The following is a 22,413-nucleotide window of genomic DNA, read 5'->3' on the forward strand; positions in this document are numbered from 1 at the left end:
AGTGTGTGCCAGTGTGTGTATGCCAGTGTGTATTTGTGTGTGTATGCCAGTGTGTATCTGTGTGTGTGTGTGTATGCCAGTGTGTATTTGTGTATGTGTGTATGCTAGTGTGTATCTGTGTGTGTATGCCAGTGTGTGTGTGTGTCTATGCCAGTGTGTGCCAGTGTGTGTATGCCAGTGTGTATTTGTGTGTGTATGCCAGTGTGTATCTGTGTGTGTGTGTATGTCAGTGTGTATCTGTGTGTGTGTATGTCAGTGTGTATCTGTGTGTGTGTATGCCAGTGTGTATCTGTGTGTATGCCAGTGTGTGTGTATGCCAGTGTGTATCTGTGTGTGTGTATACCAGTGTGTATCTGTGTCTGTGTGTGTATGCCAGTGTGTATCTGTGTGTGTATACCAGTGTGTATCTGTGTGTGTATGCCAGTGTGTATTTGTGTGTGTGTTTGGCAGTGTGTATCTGTGTGTGTATGCCAGTGTGTATTTGTGTATGTGTGTATGCTAGTGTGTATCTGTGTGTGTATGCCAGTGTGTATCTGTGTGTGTCTATGCCAGTGTGTGCCAGTGTGTGTATGCCAGTGTGTATCTGTGTGTGTGTGTGTGTGTATGCCAGTGTGTATCTGTGTGTGTATGCCAGTGTGTATCTGTGTGTGTGTATGCCAGTGTGTATCTGTGTGTGTCTATGCCAGTGTGTGCCAGTGTGTATCTGTGTGTGTATGCCAGTGTGTATCTGTGTGTGTGTGTATGTCAGTGTGTATCTGTGTGTGTGTGTGTGTGTATGTCAGTGTGTATCTGTGTGTGTGTATGTCAGTGTGTATCTGTGTGTGTGTGTATGTCAGTGTGTATCTGTGTGTGTGTGTGTGTATGTCAGTGTGTATCTGTGTGTGTGTGTCAGTGTGTATCTGTGTGTGTGTGTATGCCAGTGTGTATCTGTGTGTGTGTATGCCAGTGTGTATCTGTGTGTGTGTATGCCAGTGTGTATCTGTGTGTGTGTATGCCAGTGTGTATCTGTGTGTGTGTGTATGCCAGTGTGTATCTGTGTGTGTGTATGCCAGTGTGTATCTGTGTGTGTGTATGCCAGTGTGTATCTGTGTGTGTGTATGCCAGTGTGTATCTGTGTGTGTGTATGCCAGTGTGTATGTGTGTGTGTATGCCAGTGTGTATCTGTGTGTGTATGCCAGTGTGTATCTGTGTGTGTATGCCAGTGTGTATCTGTGTGTGTGTGTGTTTGCCAGTGTGTATCTGTGTGTGTGTTTGCCAGTGTGTATCTGTGTGTGTGTATGCCAGTGTGTATCTGTGTGTGTGTATGCCAGTGTGTATCTGTGTGTGTGTATGCCAGTGTGTATCTGTGTGTGTGTGTATGCCAGTGTGTATCTGTGTGTGTGTGTATGCCACTATTTATCTGTGTATTTAGCAGAATTTGCATGTCAGTGGGGAGCGGTCGTCTAAAGCTTAGCGCGCCCGCACTACGAATCCAGCGACCTGAGTTCGATTCCCGCTCACGGCTTACGCCAGTGACGATTATCTGAACCGGTCCTGGGGCCTCCCCTAGGTCAACTCGGCCTCAAATGAGTACCTGGTGCAGTGTGTAGTAACCATCGCTAGCTCTGGGGTGATAAAGGTGGTGGAGGCGTGGTGCTGGCCACCCACCCCCTCGTGTGCCGAACCAGCCTTCATAGCTGATCGCTAACAGCACTTACCCCAACAGTCTGCTAAAGGCTACACAGGGGACCTTTGTGCGTGTGTACCACAGAGTTGTTATCAGCCGGAAGGAAACCCATTTGATACTCATGTGAAAACCATCCATACTTCCCCATCGCTTCTGCTGAAAACTGCCTACGCATCTAGACCGTGGACCAAAGTCACCCATCCACTCCAATCGCTCAACCTCTTGTTTATGAGGCCAGTGGTCAGTGACATTTCACAACCCTCGACCTTGCAAAGGCCATTGATAATTTAGTCCATGTGGTACCAGCGCTGCCGTTCCCATAACGCAGGGCGATCGTCACGAAGGAAGGCGCTGCCGTGAAGTAGTCACTCATCCACTCACCAACCCACATGGTCACTCTTTCACTCACTCAACCACCCTCATCACTCATCCACTCACCAACCCACATGGTCACTCTTTCACTCACTCAACCACCCTCATCACTCATCCACTCACCAACCCAAATGATCACTCACTCACTCAACCACCCTCATCACTCATCCACTCACCAACCCACATGGTCACTCTTTCACTCACTCCACCACCCTCATCACTCATCCACTCACCAACCCAAATGATCACTCACTCACTCAACCACCCTCATCACTCATCCACTCACCAACCCACATGGTCACTCTTTCACTCACTCCACCACTCTCATCACTCATCCACTCACCAACCCACATGGTCACTCTTTCACTCACTCCACCACCCTCATCACTCATCCACTCACCAACCCACATGGTCACTCTTTCACTCACTCCACCACCCTCATCACTCATCCACTCACCAACCCACATGGTCACTCTTTCACTCACTCAACCACCCTCATCACTCATCCACTCACCAACCCACATGGTCACTCTTTCACTCACTCAACCACCCTCATCACTCATCCACTCACCAACCCACATGGTCACTCTTTCACTCACTCCACCACCCTCATCACTCATCCACTCACCAACCCACATGGTCACTCTTTCACTCACTCCACCACCCTCATCACTCATCCACTCACCAACCCACATGGTCACTCTTTCACTCACTCCACCACCCTCATCACTCATCCACTCACCAACCCACCTGGTCATTCTTTCACTCACTCCACCACCCTCATCACTCATCCACTCACCAACCCACATGGTCACTCTTTCACTCACTCAACCACCCTCATCACTCATCCACTCACCAACGCACCTGGTCACTCACTCATCCACTCGCTCAACCACCCTCATCACTCATCCACTCACCAACCCACCTGGTCACTCACTCATCCACTCGCTCAACCACTCTCATCACTCATCCACTCACTAACCCACATGGTCACTCTTTCACTCACTCCACCACCCTCATCACTCATCCACTCACCAACCCACATGGTCACTCTTTCACTCACTCCACCACCCTCATCACTCATCCACTCACCAACCCACCTGGTCATTCTTTCACTCACTCCACCACCCTCATCACTCATCCACTCACCAACCCACATGGTCACTCTTTCACTCACTCCACCACCCTCATCACTCATCCACTCACCAACCCACCTGGTCATTCTTTCACTCACTCCACCACCCTCATCACTCATCCACTCACCAACCCACATGGTCACTCTTTCACTCACTCCACCACCCTCATCACTCATCCACTCACCAACGCACCTGGTCACTCACTCATCCACTCGCTCAACCACCCTCATCACTCATCCACTCACCAACGCACCTGGTCACTCACTCATCCACTCGCTCAACCACCCTCATCACTCATCCACTCACCAACGCACATGGTCACTCACTCATCCACTCGCTCAACCACCCTCATCACTCATCCACTCACCAACCCACCTGATCACTCACTCACCCACTTGCTCACCTACCCACTCACCCGCCCACTCGCTCACCCTCTCACTCAGTCATGAGTTAGTTGTATGTGGTATGGGCGCGATCGTATAGTGCGGAGCGATCATCAAGTGGGAGAGGTTGCTGTGTTGCACAGACACGGCCTGCGGTAGTTTCACAGTAGGGGGCGGTGATGCTGCTGCTGTGTGATCCACAATTTGCGGCGTTATTCTTCCAATTCGGCAACAATTTGTAACCATGACGCTGGCACGTGCGCGGCCTCCTCTTGCGTACGCCCACCGCTGTTGCGAGCAAAGCAGGCGACGCGCGGTGCTGTAATGCTTGTGGTAGTATTTCCCTGGTGAATACGCCTTCGCAGTATTGACCAGGGCGGCCCGCTGGGCTCGAAGCGTGAACCTCTGCAACGAGCAGCGATCGCGGCAACGTCGCCGGTCGCGTTGTTGCTGAGGGAAGGGAGACGTGAACCCGTGTCACCGGGCTCGTAGTGCGGCGCGCTAGCTGCTACACTACCACTCCCCGTAAGACAGACACCACGGTACACACACGCACGCCACAACAGTCGCCATTCACCACTAAGTGGCGGTGACGACACTTCACGTGAGGCTACCACGTGAACTGCCGAAGGCTCACTGTTGGCAGGGGGTCACGGGACAGACCCAGCAGGTGCCATGGGTCGACTGACTGAGATGACCGGCAGATGCACCACCTGTGCCCCCTACTGTTCCAACTTGCTGCGTTTTAGCCGCCCGGCACTCCGCTCGTTGTTGTGAGCGCTGCTCCTCTGGCCATTTGTTGTTGTTGGAGGGCAGTTTCGACAAATTGGTAACCCCACTGAGTTTTAACCACCGGCAAAATTGATGTGCTTCTCAGGTTAGACATGTATATTTTTTATATATACTGCACTTGTGGTGGTGGCAAAGTTGTTGTGAAATGATTGTTGGGTGTTTATCACGCGTTGGTGTGAGGTGATTGGTGTAACGTGGTTGTTTTTAGACGAGGGATTGTTATGGTTATACGACTGGTAGTGGTTGTTTTGTATGATGGTAGTTATTGGGAGGCTGTGGTCAGATTGGCTGTTGTGAGATGGTTGTTGTGGTGAGTTGGTTGTGGTCAGATAGTTGTTCTTTAGAGACGATTTAGAGCAGTGGTTCTTAACCTTCACTGCAGACTTACACTCCTTTGGTTCTCAAACCTAAAAAAATGTTTAATGTTAATGCAAATGTAGTGAGTCCAACTGAGTCGCAGATGTTGTTCCTTTTAGAGGCAACCCTTTTATTGTAACACTGTAACACAAAGGGGTAACTGCCCCGTTACCAGATACAAACTAGGGTGGTGACCACCCAGCTGACTACACTATACAGGGGAGTTACTGCTACGAAGGGTCAGACCCCCGCTCGGGTCTCCGACCACGTGGTCCCCCGTGGGACGAGGCGCTTCCAGCTTGAGATGCGGAACTTCCAGCCTGTAGAACGAAGAGACCCTGGTCCCTGTCAGGGACCCGACTTATATCCCTCTCCGGTTGGGGCCGCTCCGCCCTCGGCCCCGCCCGCCTTCCCGAACATTCTCGTTCCCTCTCGATCCTTCTCAAGAGCTCTCTCTGGACACGTGATCACCCCCTAGCCCCCCCCCCCCCCACCTGGGGCCCCCTGTATGGACATTCCGGATCACGTGTCTACGGGGTCAACCAGAGTGCCATGGCCCGGGGCAACCCTGCCCCTGGGCTGACACCCCCTCCCCCTCGGGGGAGCCCCCACCACACGCTGTGCGTGGTGCCCGCACTGTCCCCGTGCTCGCCAAGCCCCGCTAGGGCTGGTACTACACACAGCCAACCACACGGTGCTGTCCCCGCTAGGGCTGGTGTTACACACAGCCACCCACACGGTGCTGTCCACGCTAGGGCTGGTACTACACACAGCCACCCACACGGTGCTGTCCCCGCTAGGGCTGGTACTACACACAGCCACCCACACGGTGCTGTCCACGCTTGGTGTCACACACAGCCACCCACACGGTGCTGTCCCCGCTAGGGCTGGTGTCACACACAGCCACCCGCACGGTGCTGTCCCCGCTAGGGCTGGTGTCACACACAGCCACCCACGGGGTGCTGTCCACGCTAGGGCTGGTACTACACACAGCCACCTACACGGTGCTGTCCCCGCTAGGGCTGGTACTACACACAGCCACCCGCACGATGCTGTCCCCGCTAGGGCTGGTGTCACACACAGCCACCCACACGGTGCTGTCCCCGCTAGGGCTGGTGTTACACACAGCCACCACACGGTGCTGTCCACGCTAGGGCTGGTGTCACACAGCCACCCGCACGGTGCTGTCCCCGCTAGGGCTGGTGTTACACACAGCCACCCGCACGGTGCTGTCCACGCTAGGGCTGGTGTTACACACAGCCACCCACACGGTGCTGTCCACGATGTAGGAACATCGAACTTCACAACCCTTCCGGCCGGCACCATACAGTGACATCGCCGATGTCACTTCACATACATAGGTTTGATGAAACAAAGTAGTTGTATTTACGTGTCCGTGCTTAATTTGTGTTTCGCTGATTTACCTTCTGAAAAAATCTGGCCACGTCTCGCACCCCCAGAAAGGGCATCTCACACCCCCAGGGGGTGCGTGCACCCCAGCCTAAGAAGAAGCACTGGGTTAGAGGTACAGTACTCAGGTCATTATGAAAATATATGATGGTGGTTTTGAAGTGGCACTTTATTTTTACAGAACATCATGTTTCAGATGTAAAATGTGATGATAAAGTCCACGATGTAGGTGGCGTACTTTGCATACGACATATCTGCCTCGGAGGTCACCGTGACACCGACGCCGAATATACGCCCGTGACTTCATCTCACACACGGTGACTTCATCTCACACACGGTCAGTGACTTCATCTCACACACAGCCCGTGACTTCATCTCACACACAGCCCGTGACTTCATCTCACACACGGCCCGTGACTTCATCTCGCACACGGCCAGTGACTTCATCTCACACACAGCCCGTGACTTCATCTCACACACGGTGACTTCATCTCACACACGGTGACTTCATCTCACACACAGCCCGCGACTTCATCTCACACACAGCCCGTGACTTCATCTCACACACAGCCAGTGACTTCATCTCACACACAGCCCGTGACTTCATCTCACACACGGTGACTTCATCTCACACACAGCCCGTGACTTCATCTCACACACGGCCAGTGACTTCATCTCACACACGGCCCGTGACTTCATCTCACACACGGTGACTTCATCTCACACACAGCCCGTGACTTCATCTCACACACGGTGACTTCATCTCACACACGGCCAGTGACTTCATCTCACACACAGCCAGTGACTTCATCTCACACACAGCCCGTGACTTCATCTCACACACGGTCAGTGACTTCATCTCACACACGGTGACTTCATCTCACACACGGCCAGTGACTTCATCTCACACACGGCCCGTGACTTCATCTCACACACGGTGACTTCATCTCACACACGGCCCGTGACTTCATCTCACACACAGCCAGTGACTTCATCTCACACACAGCCAGTGACTTCATCTCACACACAGCCAGTGACTTCATCTCACACACAGCCAGTGACTTCATCTCACACACAGCCAGTGACTTCATCTCACACACAGCCCGTGACTTCATCTCACACACGGTGACTTCATCTCACACACAGCCCGTGACTTCATCTCACACACAGCCCGTGACTTCATCTCACACACGGCCCGTGACTTCATCTCACACACAGCCCGTGACTTCATCTCACACACAGCCCGTGACTTCATCTCACACACGGCCCGTGACTTCATCTCACACACGGCCCGTGACTTCATCTCACACACAGCCCGTGACTTCATCTCACACACGGCCCGTGACTTCATCTCAAACACAGCCCGTGACTTCATCTCACACACAGCCCGTGACTTCATCTCACACACGGCCAGTGACTTCATCTCACACACGGTGACTTCCACTCACACACGGCCAGTGACTTCATCTCACACACGGTGACTTCATCTCACACACGGCCAGTGACTTCATCTCACACACGGCCAGTGACTTCATCTCACACACGGTGACTTAATCTCACACACGGTCAGTGACTTCATCTTACACACGGCCAGTGACTTCATCTCACACACGGTCAGTGACTTCATCACACACACGGTGACTTCATCTCACACACGGTGACTTCATCTCACACACGGCCAGTGACTTCATCTCACACACGGTCAGTGACATCATTTCACACACAGCCAGTGACTTCATCTCACACACGGCCAGTGACTTCATCTCACACAGCCAGTGACTTCATCTCACACACGGTCAGTGACTTCATCTCACACACGGTGACTTCATCTCACACACGGTGACTTCAAATCACACACGGCCAGTGACTTCATCTCACACACGGTGACTTCATCTCACACACGGCCAGTGACTTCATCTCACACACGGTGACTTCATCTCACACACAGCCAGTGACTTCATCTCACACACGGCCCGTGACTTCATCTCACACTGGCCGTGTGTGAGATGAAGTCACCGTGTGTGAGATGAAGTCACTGACCGTGTGTGAGATGAAGTCACTGGCTGTGTGTGAGATGAAGTCACCGTGTGTGAGATGAAGTCACGGGCCGTGTGTGAGATGAAGTCACCGTGTGTGAGATGAAGTCACTGGCTGTGTGTGAGATGAAGTCACCGTGTGTGAGATGAAGTCACGGGCCGTGTGTGAGATGAAGTCACCGTGTGTGAGATGAAGTCACCGTGTGTGAGATGAAGTCACCGTGTGTGAGATGAAGTCACGGGCTGTGTGTGAGATGAAGTCACCGTGTGTGAGATGAAGTCACTGGCGTGTGTGATTTGAAGTCACCGTGTGTGAGATGAAGTCACGGGCCGTGTGTGAGATGAAGTCACCGTGTGTGAGATGAAGTCACCGTGTGTGAGATGAAGTCACCGTGTGTGAGATGAAGTCACGGGCTGTGTGTGAGATGAAGTCACCGTGTGTGAGATGAAGTCACTGGCGTGTGTGATTTGAAGTCACCGTGTGTGAGATGAAGTCACCGTGTGTGAGATGAAGTCACTGACCGTGTGTGAGATGAAGTCACTGGCTGTGTGAGATGAAGTCACTGGCCGTGTGTGAGATGAAGTCACTGGCTGTGTGTGAAATGATGTCACTGACCGTGTGTGAGATGAAGTCACTGGCCGTGTGTGAGATGAAGTCACCGTGTGTGAGATGAAGTCACCGTGTGTGTGATGAAGTCACTGACCGTGTGTGAGATGAAGTCACTGACCGTGTGTGAGATGAAGTCACTGGCTGTGTGTGAGATGAAGTCACGGGCTGTGTGTGAGATGAAGTCACTGGCTGTGTGTGAGATGAAGTCACGGGCCGTGTGTGAGATGAAGTCACTGACCGTGTGTGAGATGAAGTCACTGGCCGTGTGTGAGATGAAGTCACCGTGTGTGAGATGAAGTCACGGGCTGTGTGTGAGATGAAGTCACTGGCCGTGTGTGAGATGAAGTCACTGGCTGTGTGTGAGATGAAGTCACGGGCTGTGTGTGAGATGAAGTCACTGGCTGTGTGTGAGATGAAGTCACGGGCCGTGTGTGAGATGAAGTCACTGACCGTGTGTGAGATGAAGTCACGGGCCGTGTGTGAGATGAAGTCACTGGCTGTGTGTGAGATGAAGTCACTGGCTGTGTGTGAGATGAAGTCACTGACCGTGTGTGAGATGAAGTCACTGGCTGTGTGTGAGATGAAGTCACGGGCCGTGTGTGAGATGAAGTCACTGGCTGTGTGTGAGATGAAGTCACTGGCTGTGTGTGAGATGAAGTCACTGGCTGTGTGTGAGATGAAGTCACGGGCCGTGTGTGAGATGAAGTCACTGGCTGTGTGTGAGATGAAGTCACCGTGTGTGAGATGAAGTCACTGGCTGTGTGTGAGATGAAGTCACTGGCCGTGTGTGAGATGAAGTCACTGGCCGTGTGTGAGATGAAGTCGCGGGCTGTGTGTGAGATGAAGTCACGGGCTGTGTGTGAGATGAAGTCACTGGCTGTGTGTGAGATGAAGTCACGGGCCGTGTGTGAGATGAAGTCACGGGCTGTGTGTGAGATGAAGTCACCGTGTGTGAGATGAAGTCACGGGCCGTGTGTGAGATGAAGTCGCGGGCTGTGTGTGAGATGAAGTCACGGGCTGTGTGTGAGATGAAGTCGCGGGCTGTGTGTGAGATGAAGTCACGGGCGTATATTCGGCGTCGGTGTCACGGTGACCTCCGAGGCAGATATGTCGTATGCAAAGTATACCACCTACATCGTGGACGTTATCATCACATTTTACATCTGAAACATGATGTTCTGTAAAAATAAAGTGCCGCTTCAAAACCACCATCATATATTTTCATAATGACCTGAGTACTGTACCTCTAACCCAGTGCTTCTTCTTAGGCTGGGGTGCACGCACCCCCTGGGGGTGTGAGATGCCCTTTCTGGGGGTGCGAGACGTGGCCAGATTTTTTCAGAAGGTAAATCAGCGAAACACAAATTAAGCACGGACACGTAAATACAACTACTTAGTTTCATCAAACCTATGTATGTGAAGTGACATCGGCGATGTCACTGTATGGTGCCGGCCGGAAGGGTTCTGAAGTTCGATGTTCCTTCATCTCACACACGTCCCGTGACTTCATCTCACACACGGTGACTTCATCTCACACACGGTGGCTTCATCTCACACACGGCCAGTGACTTCATCTCACACACGGCCAGTGACTTCATCTCGCACACGGCCAGTGACTTCATCTCGCATGACCCGTGACTTCTTCATGCACAGACTGCACTGGGTGTGGGCAGTTAATTGGTCCGGGCGGACGAGTGACGTTCGGATATGCAGGGGATGGGAGGCCTGGGGTCGGGGGCCGGGTAGGGGTGAGGGGGTGGTGGAGGGTCGAGGGAGCGGGGAGGCGCTGTTTTAATGAATACCTTGACTCACGTTAGCGAATGACAGCTGCCTATTGTGTGTCCCGTAGTGTAGCCAATTAACATTGACAAAGAGTTCCAAGTCGAGCCGGGCTCCGATGCCGGCATCTGGTTTCGATGTTGTATGGCCCGACCCTGACTGTTAATCCATTTGTCTGCGCCCTTGGGTCTCGATTGGGGGAAGTAAGGATAGGATGATTCTTACATTTTTCGGTTTGTTGTCAATATTTTTTTGCCACAAGACCCTGTCTATACATCTTTTGCTAGTCTCTATGCAAATGTATGGGTCTCTTTGGAAACCTATGGGTTTCTATGCAAGTCTGTTGGTTTCTATGCAAGTCTACGTGTCTTTGGAAACCTATGGGTTTCTATGCAAGTCTGTTGGTTTCTATGCAAGTCTACGTGTCTTTGGAAACCTATGGGTTTCTATGCAAGTCTGTTGGTTTCTATGCAAGTCTACGTGTCTCTATGCGAACATATGGGATGTCACTCTCTACATAAGTCCTCGGCATCTCGGTGGCACAGCGCGGCGGGCGGCGGCGGTGGCCACCTGGGTGCGGTTGCACCGCCTGCACACTCAGTCGCCGGCCCCGCCGGCGCCGCTGGGTCCCTGACCCTCGCCCGCTAGGCAGCGGCGGCGGCAGCAGCGTTGGCGTTGAGCTGGGGCGGCTGGCTGGGCACGAGTTCGTCTCTCCGTTGGCACTTGGGTCCAGGAGCGTTGCGAAATGCTGTAAGTCACACCTACACTGCCACCGCGTGACCCGGTTGCTGGCTTGTTGTTTCTCGTTCAGCACAGTTTCTGGGACTCTGGCCAAATAGTTCCTTGCCTGGTGCACAGGAAGTCGTGATGGGTTCGATCTCGACCCTGACGCCTGCTGCTGCTGTATATTTGGAGTTTGCGTGTCTCTCTCTCTCTCATCATCATCACGGTGGCTAGGAGATGTTAACTACCTCGCCTGGTACACAGGAAGTCGTGGGTTTGATCTCGACCCTGACGCCTGCTGCTGCTGTATATTGGAGTTTGCGTGTCTCTCTCTCTCATCATCATCACAGTGGCTAGGAGATGTTAACTACCTCGCCTGGTACACAGGAAGTCGTGGGTTCGATCTCGACCCTGACGCCTGCTGCTGTATGTTTGGAGTTTGCGTCTCTCTCTCCCCATGAGCGTGTGTTTTTTTCTCTCCGGGTCCTCCGGTTTTTCCCCTCCACATTTAGAGTCGACGTGCGGTTAGTGAATTTGGCTCTCTGTAATTTTCCACATGGTGATAAGCCACTTCGTTGAGCTATCATTAGTGGCCAGGTCGCTTCTGAAAAAAGAGCTGCTTGGCTCAGGGTGGCCGCATCTGGTAAAATAAAAAAAAGTTTTAGTTTCCAAAACGCCAAGCGGCCAGCAACGAACTGCTCTTGAGTTTCAGAGTAGGTGCATTTGTTGACTTGAGCAAGGTCGTTGTGGCGATTGTCGACTTGCAACGCTGCGTCACCATCGCCACCGCCACTCTGCGTCCGCTCTTCGCTCTCGTAGAGAGAGAGGAAGTCAGGAGGAGGAACCACAGACGAGGAACGGCAGCAGCAGCAGCCAAAAAGCGCTGAGGAATCGGCGCTACGAACAATTGCCCAAGCTCTGCAGTCCTCTATATACGAAGGCGTTGTTGGCCACGTAATGAGTGTTTATACAAGTGGGAGGAGACCGGAGCACCCGGAGAAAGCCGACGCGTGCGAGGGAGTTTCACGTCAGCATCCGTGTGGTGATCCACCAACCCTCGCCGCTGCCTCCACAGCACTGGGTCACAGGCAGCCACGTGCAGCGGCGGAGCTGTGGGGCAGTGTCCTCCCCCCCCCCTGGGCAGTGCCCCCCCCCCTCTGACGGGCGGTGCCCCCCCTCTGACGGGCGGTGCCCCCCCTCTGATGGGCGGTGCCCCCCCCTCCCAGGCAGTGTCCTCCTCCCCCCCCCCCCCAGGCGGTGCCCCCCCCCTCCCGGGCAGTGCCCCCCTCCCCCCCCCAGGCGGTGCCCCCCTCTGACAGGCGGTGCCCCCCCCTCCTCCCCGTCGCGAGGCGACCTCGTGCCCCCACCCCCACCCCGCCCCGCCATGAACGCCCCGGCGGGGAGGCTGCCCATGGGGTCGGCGAGAGGCGGCGAGGCTCCCCTGCCGGGCGAACAAGCAGAATCATCGTCGTCGTTTAAGTAATCAAATTGCCCCCCACCCCCCCACGCACGCACCCCAGACACGACCCCTACTGGCACGCTGCCCCCAGCGGGGTGGGGTTGGTCACGGCCCGTGTCCGCGCGTGCAGGGGGAGCGGTGGCGCAGCGGTCGACGCGTCTGCGCTCTGAACCCGGCGACCCGAGTTCGATTTCCGCTCACGGCCACCAACATCGGTGTCGAATATCTGGTCGGCTCGGCCTTAAATGAGTACCCGGTGCGGTGTGTAAACATTCGCACTTGGGGGGGTGGGGGCGGGAGAGACAAAGGTGGCCGTGCGTGGTGCTGGCCACCCACCCCCTCCTGTGCCGTGCCGGTCTTCACAGGTGTTCGCTTAACAGCACTTGCCCCAACAGTCTGGTACAGGCTATACGGGGGAGCTTTTCCCTTTGTTCTTGCCGCCGCAACCTCCACCCGACTTGGCACTGCCGCGCGAAATGCGAGCCCCCGTACGCATCGGAACAGAACGTACAGAGAGGGGCGGGGAGGTACGGGCAGGTATGGGGAGGTATGGAAGGTATGGGAGGTATGGGGAGGTACGGGGAGGTATGGGAAGGTACGGGGAGGTATGGGAAGGTACGGGGAGGTATGGGAAGGTACGGGGAGGTATGGGGAGGTATGGGAGGTATGGGGAGGTATGGGAGGTAAGGGGAGGTACGGGGAGGTATGGGGAGATACGGGGAGGTATGGGAAGGTACGGGGGAGGTATGGGAAGGTACGGGGAGGAGCGGGAAGGTACGGGGAGGTATGGGAGGTATGGGAAGGTACGGGGAGGTACGGGGAGGTACGGGGAGGAGCGGGGGAGGTAGTGGGAGCAGAACAGAGGGACATGGGGCAGAGCGAAGAAGTACGCGGCAGAGCGGGGAGGCATGGGGCAGAAGAGGGAGACGTGGGGCCGAGCGGGGTGGAGCGGGGAGCTGCGGGTAGGTGTGGGGAAGTATGGAGAGGTGTGGGCAGGAGTGGGGAGGTGTGGGCAGGAGTGGGGAGGTGTGGGCAGGAGTGGGGATGTGTGGGGAGGTGTGGGGAGGTGTGGGGAGGTGTGGGCAGGAGTGGGGATGTGTGGGGAGGAGTGGGGAGGTGTGGGGAGGAGTGGGCAGGTGTGGGGAGGAGTGGGCAGGTGTGGGGAGGAGTGGGCAGGAGTGGGGATGTGTGGGGAGGAGCTGGGATGTGTGGGGAGGAGCTGGGAGGTGTGGGGAGGAGCGGGGAGGTGTGGGGAGGAGTGGGGAGGTGTGGACAGGAGTGGGCAGGAGTGGGGAGGAGTGGGGAGGTGTGGGCAGGAGTGGGGAGGAGTGGGGAGCTGTGGCGAGGTGTGGTGAGGAGTGGGGAGGAGTGGGGAGGAGTGGGGAGGAGTGTGGAGGAGTGGGGAGGAGTGGGGAGGAGTGGAGAGGAGTGGGGAGGAGTGTGGAGGAGTGGGGAGGTGTGGTGAGGAGTGGGGAGGAGTGGGGAGGAGCGGGGAGGAGCGGGGAGGTGTGGGGAGGTGTGGGGAGGAGCGGGGAGGTGTGGGGAGGAGCGGGGAGGAGTGTGGAGGAGTGGGGAGGAGTGGGGAGGTGTGGGCAGGAGTGGGGAGGAGTGGGGAGGAGTGGGGAGGAGTGGAGAGGAGTGTGGAGGAGTGGGGAGGTGTGGGGAGGTGTGGTGAGGAGTGGGGAGGAGTGGGGAGGTTTGGGGAGGAGTGGGGAGGAGTGTGGAGGAGTGTGGAGGAGTGGGGAGGTGTGGGGAGGTGTGGGGAGGTGTGGGGAGGAGTGGGCAGGTGTGGGGAGGAGTGGGCAGGAGTGGGGATGTGTGGGGAGGAGCTGGGATGTGTGGGGAGGAGCTGGGAGGTGTGGGGAGGAGCGGGGAGGTGTGGGGAGGAGTGGGGAGGTGTGGACAGGAGTGGGCAGGAGTGGGGAGGAGTGGGGAGGTGTGGGCAGGAGTGGGGAGGAGTGGGGAGCTGTGGCGAGGTGTGGTGAGGAGTGGGGAGGTGTGGGGAGGAGTGGGGAGGAGTGTGGAGGAGTGTGGAGGAGTGGGGAGGAGTGGGGAGGAGTGGGGAGGAGTGGGGAGGAGTGGAGAGGAGTGGGGAGGAGTGTGGAGGAGTGGGGAGGTGTGGTGAGGAGTGGGGAGGAGTGGGGAGGAGCGGGGAGGAGCGGGGAGGTGTGGGGAGGTGTGGGGAGGAGCGGGGAGGTGTGGGGAGGAGCGGGGAGGAGTGTGGAGGAGTGGGGAGGAGTGGGGAGGTGTGGGCAGGAGTGGGGAGGAGTGGGGAGGAGTGGGGAGGAGTGGAGAGAAGTGTGGAGGAGTGGGGAGGTGTGGGGAGGTGTGGTGAGGAGTGGGGAGGAGTGGGGAGGTTTGGGGAGGAGTGGGGAGGAGTGTGGAGGAGTGTGGAGGAGTGGGGAGGTGTGGGGAGGTGTGGGGAGGAGTGGGGAGGAGTGGAGAGGTGTGGGGAGGAGTGGGGAGGAGTGTGGAGGAGTGTGGAGGAGTGGGGAGGAGTGTGGAGGAGTGGGGAGGTGTGGGGAGGAGTGGGGAGGAGTGGAGAGGAGTGGGGAGGTGTGGGGAGGAGTGTGGAGGTGTGGGGAGGTGTGGTGAGGAGTGGGGAGGAGTGGGGAGGTTTGGGAAGGAGTGGGGAGGAGTGTGGAGGAGTGTGGAGGAGTGGGGAGGTGTGGGGAGGAGTGGGGAGGAGTGGGGAGGAGTGGGGAGGAGTGTGGAGGAGTGGGGAGGTGTGGGGAGGAGTGGGGAGGAGTGGGGAGGAGTGGGGAGGTGTGGGGAGGAGTGGGGAGGAGTGTGGAGGAGTGGGGAGGTGTGGGGAGGAGTGGAGAGGAGTGGGGAGGTGTGGGGAGGAGTGTGGAGGAGTGTGGAGGAGTGGGGAGGAGTGTGGAGGAGTGGGGAGGAGTGGAGAGGAGTGGGGAGGAGTGTGGAGGAGTGGGGAGGAGTGGGGAGGTGTGGGGAGGAGTGTGGAGGAGTGGGGAGGAGTGGAGAGGAGTGGGGAGGAGTGTGGAGGAGTGGGGAGGAGTGGGGAGGTGTGGGGAGGAGTGGGGAGGAGTGGGGAGGCACGGGGCAGGACGTCCTCTATAAAACCCCGAGACCGCGGCTGCGCGCCCGTGGCGGTCGCTGTGCGGTGCGCGAGGTGAGCAGGGAACGGGAGGGAGGCGCTACCCCTACCCCTAACAATACCCCTAACAATACCCCTAACAATACCCCTAACAATACCCCTAACAATACCCCTAACAATACCCCTAACAATACCCCTATCTCTACCCCTAACAATACCCCTAACAATACCCCTAACAATACCCCTAACAATACCCCTATCGCTACCCCTAACAATACCCCTAACAATACCCCTAACAATACCCCTAACAATACCCCTAACAATACCCCTAACAATACCCCTATCGCTACCCCTAACAATACCCCTATCTCTACCCCTAACAATACCCCTAACAATACCCCTATCGCTACCCCTAACAATACCCCTAACAATACCCCTAACAATACCCCTAACAATACCCCTATCTCTACCCCTAACAATACCCCTAACAATACCCCTAACAATACCCCTAACAATACCCCTAACAATACTCCTAACAATACCCCTATCTCTACCCCTATCTCTACCCCTATCTCTACCCCTAACAATACCCCTATCTCTACCCCTAACAATACCCCTAACAATACCCCTAACAATACCCTTATCTCTATCCCTAACAATACCCCTAACAATACCCCTATCTCTACCCCTATCTCTACCCCTAACAATACCCCTATCGCTACCCCTATCTCTACCCCTAACAATACCCCTATCTCTAACCGCATTGCTACACTTAACACTACCCGTAACAATACCCCTATCTCTACCCCTATCTCTATCCCTAACACACTACCCTTAGTCTTAGGGATAGTGTGAGCAGTGGGGAGCACGCACCACATTATGATCCCGGCGACCCGAGTTCGATTCCTACTCACCAGCCAACACCAGTGACGATTATCTGAACTGGTCATGGGCCTCCCCTAGGTCGACTCAGCCTCAAATGAGTACCTGGTGCGGTGTGTAAACATCGCTACTGGAGTGATAAAGGTGGCGAGGCGTGGTGCTGGCCACCCACCCTCTCGTGTGCAGTGCCTGCCTTCATAGGTGCTCGCTAACAGCACTTGCCCCTTCAGCCTGTTAAGGCTACACGGGGAATCTTTGACTTTGTGGCATCGGTGATACTCGCTCACAGCACTTGCCCCAACAGTCTGTTAAGGCTATATGGGGAATCTTTGTCTTTGTGTGTGTGGCTGCGTGGACACGTGTGTGTGTGTGTGCGTTTTTATTGTGCTGGTCACCCACCCCCTCGTATGCCATGCCGGCCTCCATGGGTGCTACTCGCTAACAGCACTTGCCCCAACAGTCTGTTTAAGGCTAGACGGGGGAACTTTGTCTTTGTGTATACCAGGGGGTCGGCAACACGCGGTTACGGAGGCGCGTGCGGCTCTCTAAGGGCCGCCTCGTGACGTCTCGTCTTCACGTTGCATTGCAGCCCTTGAAATACTGAGCTCGGTTTTTGCCGCATTAAACAACCACACAATGTCTATTCTTGTTATTGCGGTGTCCCCGATCTCTGGTGTTGACCAACGTTACGGGGAGCGGCGGCGCAGCAGGGAGCGCCCTTGCGCTGAACCCCGGCGACGCGACTTCCGCGTGTGTGTGTGTGTGTACGTGCCACCCGAGTTCGATTCCCGCTCACAGCCGCCGACAGTCGCGACGATTATCCGAACCGGTCCAGGGCCTCCCTTGGGTCGACTCGGATTGAAGTGGGCACCTGGGTGCAGTGTGCAAACATCGGGACCGGGGAGACAAAGGCGGCCGGGAGAGGTGGTGGCCACACCAATCGCCCGTGTGCCATTGCGGCCTCGAGAGGTGCTGCTCGCCGACGGCGCTTGCCTCCGGGGGCCCCGGGCGGTCGCCCCGGCTCGCCGCACACTCGCGACGGCTCAGCTTGCCCCTAACAGTCTGGTGGAGGCCACTCGGGGATCTTCGTCTCTGTCTCGTGTGTCTGTGTGTCTCTGTGTGTCTGTGTGTCTGTGTGTCTCGTGTGTCTCGTGTGTCTGTGTGTCTGTGTGTCTCTGTCTCGCGTGTCTGTGTGTCTCTGTGTCTCTGTCTCGTGTGTCTGTGTCTGTGTGTCTCTGTCTCTGTCTCGTGTGTCTGTGTGTCTGTGTGTCTGTGTGTCTCTGTCTCGTGTGTCTGTGTGTCTCGTGTGTCTGTGTGTCTGTGTGTCTCGTGTGTCTGTGTGTCTGCGTGTCTCATGTGTCTGTGTGTCTGTGTGTCTCGGTGTCTGTGTGTCTCGGTGTCTGTGTGTCTGTGTATCTGTGTGTCTTGGTGTCTGTGTGTCTCTGTCTCGTGTGTCTGTGTGTCTGTGTGTCTGTGTGTCTCTGTCTCGTGTGTCTGTGTGTCTCGAGTGTCTGTGTGTCTCGGTGTCTGTGTGTCTCATGTGTCTGTGTGTCTGTGTGTCTCATGTGTCTGTGTGTCTGTGTGTCTCGGTGTCTGTGTGTCTGTGTGGACAGGACGCCGTTGACCGTGCGCCGCCACGCTGCCGAATGAGCGACGCTCACGGGCAGCATCAGGAGCAGCCAACGACACCGCGACCTCCTCTCGTGCGGTACGACAGCCCCCCATGCCTGCGCCCCCCCCCCCCCCAATATCTCTGTTCCCATCCCACACCCCCTTTGAAGCACCCAACACAAACACAGCGCCCCCCCCCCCCAGTCACCCTCGATCAAATGTCGTCCTATACCCCTTGCTCCCTAATTGGCCCTACACCCTCCCCCCACCCCGCACCACCATTGCCACATCCACACTTACACTGTGAGAGCTCTTGTTACCCATTCAGCGTGTGTGTGTGTTTCTGCGTGCGTGTGTGTGTGTGATGTAGGGGAGCTGTGGTATAGCGGTTAGCGCACTGCACTACAAACCTGGCTACTTGAGTTCGATTCCCGCTCATGGCCAACACCGGTGACGATTATCTGAACCCGTTCCTGGGCCTCCCCTAGGTCGACTCAGCCTCAAATACCCAGTGCAGCATGTAAACATCGCCACTGGGGAGACAAAGGCGGTCGGGCGTGGTGCTGATCACCCACCCCCTCGTGTGCCGCGCCGGCCTTCATAGGTGCTACTCGCGAGCAGCACTTGCCCCTACAGTTTGTTACAGGCTATAGGGGGGATCTTTGCCTTTGATATTTGTGTCGTGCGACCACCAAAACTCAGCACCTGCCTGGGAATTTTGTACCATCGGACACTCCACCCCCACAACTCCCAATTGGTGATAGGGCAGTTGTGGAGAGAGTGGAGAGTTTCCCATACCTGTGCAGTGCGCTCATGACCTGCTCCAGTTTGGCAGCAGAGGTCTCACTCCTAATCAGCCGAGCGGCATTATATTTTCATCGGCTGCGTAACGCTGTGTGGAAGCTACCTGGTCTGTCGCTTCGCACCAAGCTTCGGGTCTTCTCGGCCACAGCCATGCCCTCCCGTCTCTATGCTTGAGAAACGTGGACCCCCCTAATGGAACATCTTCACCGGTTGGAAACATTTAGGCTGGCCTGCCTACAATTCATCTTGGGTTTAACCAGGCTGGATTGCGTGAGGAGCTCACAAATATTTGAAAGGTCCCATCGGTGAGCTCCTCCGGCAGGCAGGGGTACGTTGGCTGGGTCATGTAGCCCGTACGCCCAGTCACTGCATGCCTAAACAGATTTTGTTCTTCTTCTTTGGTTCTTTCGGTAAAGTCACGTAGAATCAGAATAAAATAATAAAATTAAATAAGACAATAAAATTCTCACGACGTTTCGGCCACAACACAAGTAGCCTTCTTCAGGTGAAAGAACAGAACTGTCGGGATGATAGAGCTTAAATGAACGCTGCTAAGATTCGCAGCGTCTTTTTAAGCTCGGTGAGAGGCGTGGAGAGCCTTGACAAAGGAGTTTACCTATCAAAGCAGGAGAATTTAGCATGGAAATAGCTGAGGGATTAGCTTGTGACAGAAATAGCTGTGTTAAAGTCAAAGTTTACATATCAACAGAGGCATTTGGTATATGGACGCTAAAGGCCTCCAACTACTAACTACCATAAAGTAAACCGATGTGAAAAAACTCAATCTATATTACATCAATATAATAAATGTACTTAATATATTCTTCAATAAGCTGAGCTATTAATCACAAAGCAACTGGGTATACACTACACTATATAATGAATACCGTATAGTAAACTAATAAAAACCAAAATATAAGCTCCCTCAATGTTATCAATAAACTCTATATACTCTCCATCAGCTGAGCCACCAACAATAAGTCGTTATATATCACAATGCCATATGGTGAAAAATGGTGGTTTTTTTCCCTTCCCCTCACGGTCAGCACCACGGACAGCGACGTTCAGGCGGACGAGTCAATCCATGCTCGGAACAGAGGAGGGGGGAGAGGGAAACAACTACAATGCGTTGTTATACTCCATGTTATAAACCATACCATTAACCGTGGTGTGAGAGGTATTAAGAGGCAATGCCAGCGAAAGAGCTGCGGTCTGACTGTCACCGTAAAATACAATTAATTAAGAACCGAAATGGTTTAAAAAACATCTTTCCAATGGTTACTAAGCCAGAATCCATCTTCTCGGTTGAAATTGTCTCTGTGCTTGTATATGTGGATGGCCTCATGAACGAATCTCTCATGGTAGCCAGTTGGCTTGCAAAGAATATCCGTCTTGGAGAAGTCAATGTCATGTGAACCCACTGAATTATAACAGTGATCTTCCAACGCAGAAGAATTCGTCCTACCGTGTTTCAAGTCTGCTTTATGTTCGTGGATGCGGTCAGAGATATGTTGTTTGGTTTCTCCAATGTAGTTGCTACCACAGAGACACTTTAGTTTGTAAACGCCTGGGTACTGTATGTCTGGAATAGCATCTTTTACAGATGGAACCAGATCACGGATTTTGTGTACTGTGTTGAATCGGACCTGGATCTTGTGTTTATTCAGGATTTTGGAGATCTTTTTAGTGACCCCTGCAATGTAGGGTAAGGTGATGGTTTTGAGTGGCTCCTCAAGAGGATCCTTCTTCATGACTGGAGTGATGGCTTTGCGGATTGTGTAGTCAGAGTAACCATTAGCCCTGAGAGCCTGGTGTATGTGCTTGAGTTCACTGGCAATGTGTTCCTGGTCGGAAATGCATTGGGCTCTATGGTATAGAGTCTTGATGAGAGAGTTCTTCTGGGATGGATGGTGGTGGGAATCCGGTTTCAAGTAAGCATATGTATGGGTAACTTTTCTGTAGACAGAATGGCTCATTAAACCATCATGTCTCCTTTTAATTAAGACATCCGAAAAGGGTAGCTTGCCATCTTTTTCGACCTCCATGGTAAATCTGATGGATGGGTGCATGGAATTGATGTGGTCGAGAAATTGGTCTAGAGCAGGCTGGCCATGTGGCCAGATGACAAAAGTGTCATCCACGTACCTCTTCCATAAGGTCGGGCATAGAGTGGCAGTCTGGATGGCGTCAGTTTCAAATGTTTCCATGAATACGTTGGCTACAACCGGAGACAGGGGGGAGCCCATTGGGGTGTCCTCAGTCTGTTTGTAGAAAGTTCCATTCCAGGTGAAGTATGTGTTGGTTAAGCAATGTCTCACCCGGGGGGGTACATTAGTATGCAGTCCTTGATGAACCAAGTCTTCAATGATTGCGATGGTGTCAGGTACCGGAACTTTGAATAAGGACACCACATCAAAACTGACAAGCAGGTCGTCTGGGGACAGGGAAATGCCTTTGATTGTCGATACCAGGTGAGTAGAATTTAGTACCGCAGAGGTGGTTTTTCCAGTGAAAGGTCGCAGTATATCAGCCAGAAAAGTGCCAGTTTATAGGTGGGGGAGTTGATAGTAGAGACAATGGGACGAAGGGGTGTATCTTCTTTGTGTATCTTTGGCAGGCCATATAATCTTGGTGGTCTGGCAGCAGAGGGTTTCAACGAGAACTGTTTGGTCTGATCAATTAATGCTGTTGAATCAGATATGATTTTGTTCGGTTTGGTAACCAGGCTGTTGGTGGGATCTCTCTTTATTTTTGTATAGCTGCCATCGTTGAGGAGTTCTTGATTTTGTTCGGCCGAACAGAGGGGGCTAAATAGGCGCGGCATAGGCTAGAGAAGAGATGGAGTGATGTACAGGAGGATGTGGAGCTGAGTGGACTTGCCGATGACTGGTACCAGCGGTGTCAAGATCGGCCTCTATGGAGGAGGCTGATGAAGGACGCTACTGCAGTTGGAGGCAGTCGCCCTCCAGCAACAACAGAGGGCAGAGGAGCGACGCTCACAACAATGAGTGGAATGCCGGGTGCCTAAAACACAGCAGGTTGGCACAGTAGGGGGGCACAGATGGTGCACCGGCCAGTCGTCTCAGTCAGTCGCCGCCGTGACCTCCTGCCAGCGGGCGTTCGACACTTCACGTGGCCTTAACGTGCACATAGTCTGACACAACAGCCGTGGTGACGTCACCGCCACTTAGTGGCGAATGGCGGTTGTTGTGTAGTGTCGCGGATAGCGTGCTGCGCTATGAACCTGGCGACCCGAGTTCGATTCCCACTCATGGCCAACACCGCTGACGATTGTCTACCGGTCCTGGGCCTCCCCTAGACTGACTCGGTCTCAA

At 54.5% G+C, this 22,413-nt stretch overlaps 1 protein-coding gene across 9 annotated transcripts in view; it reads left to right on the forward strand.

The window, feature by feature from the left end:
* The window catches only part of LOC116953539 (long-chain-fatty-acid--CoA ligase ACSBG2-like), an 83,174-nt gene that overhangs the window by 10,361 nt on the left and 50,400 nt on the right, over positions 1–22,413 (forward strand). For 6 of the 9 annotated variants that reach the window (XM_076075055.1, XM_076075052.1, XM_032973828.2 and 3 more), the window contains exon 2: positions 18,277–18,371. In XM_076075055.1, the coding sequence (XP_075931170.1) occupies positions 18,310–18,371 (62 nt within the window). In that variant the 5' untranslated portion in view covers positions 18,277–18,309. Of the gene's footprint in view, positions 1–11,194; positions 11,292–15,779; positions 15,857–18,276; positions 18,372–22,413 lie in introns of those variants that run through there. The other 3 variants (XM_076075050.1, XM_076075054.1, XM_076075057.1) reach the window with 2 other exon arrangements.

Source organism: Petromyzon marinus, chromosome 52 (genome assembly GCF_048934315.1).
Source record: "Petromyzon marinus isolate PM22_M1 ecotype Great Lakes invasive population chromosome 52, UKy_Petmar_22M1.pri1.0, whole genome shotgun sequence".
Taxonomy (NCBI): Eukaryota; Metazoa; Chordata; class Hyperoartia; order Petromyzontiformes; family Petromyzontidae; genus Petromyzon; species Petromyzon marinus.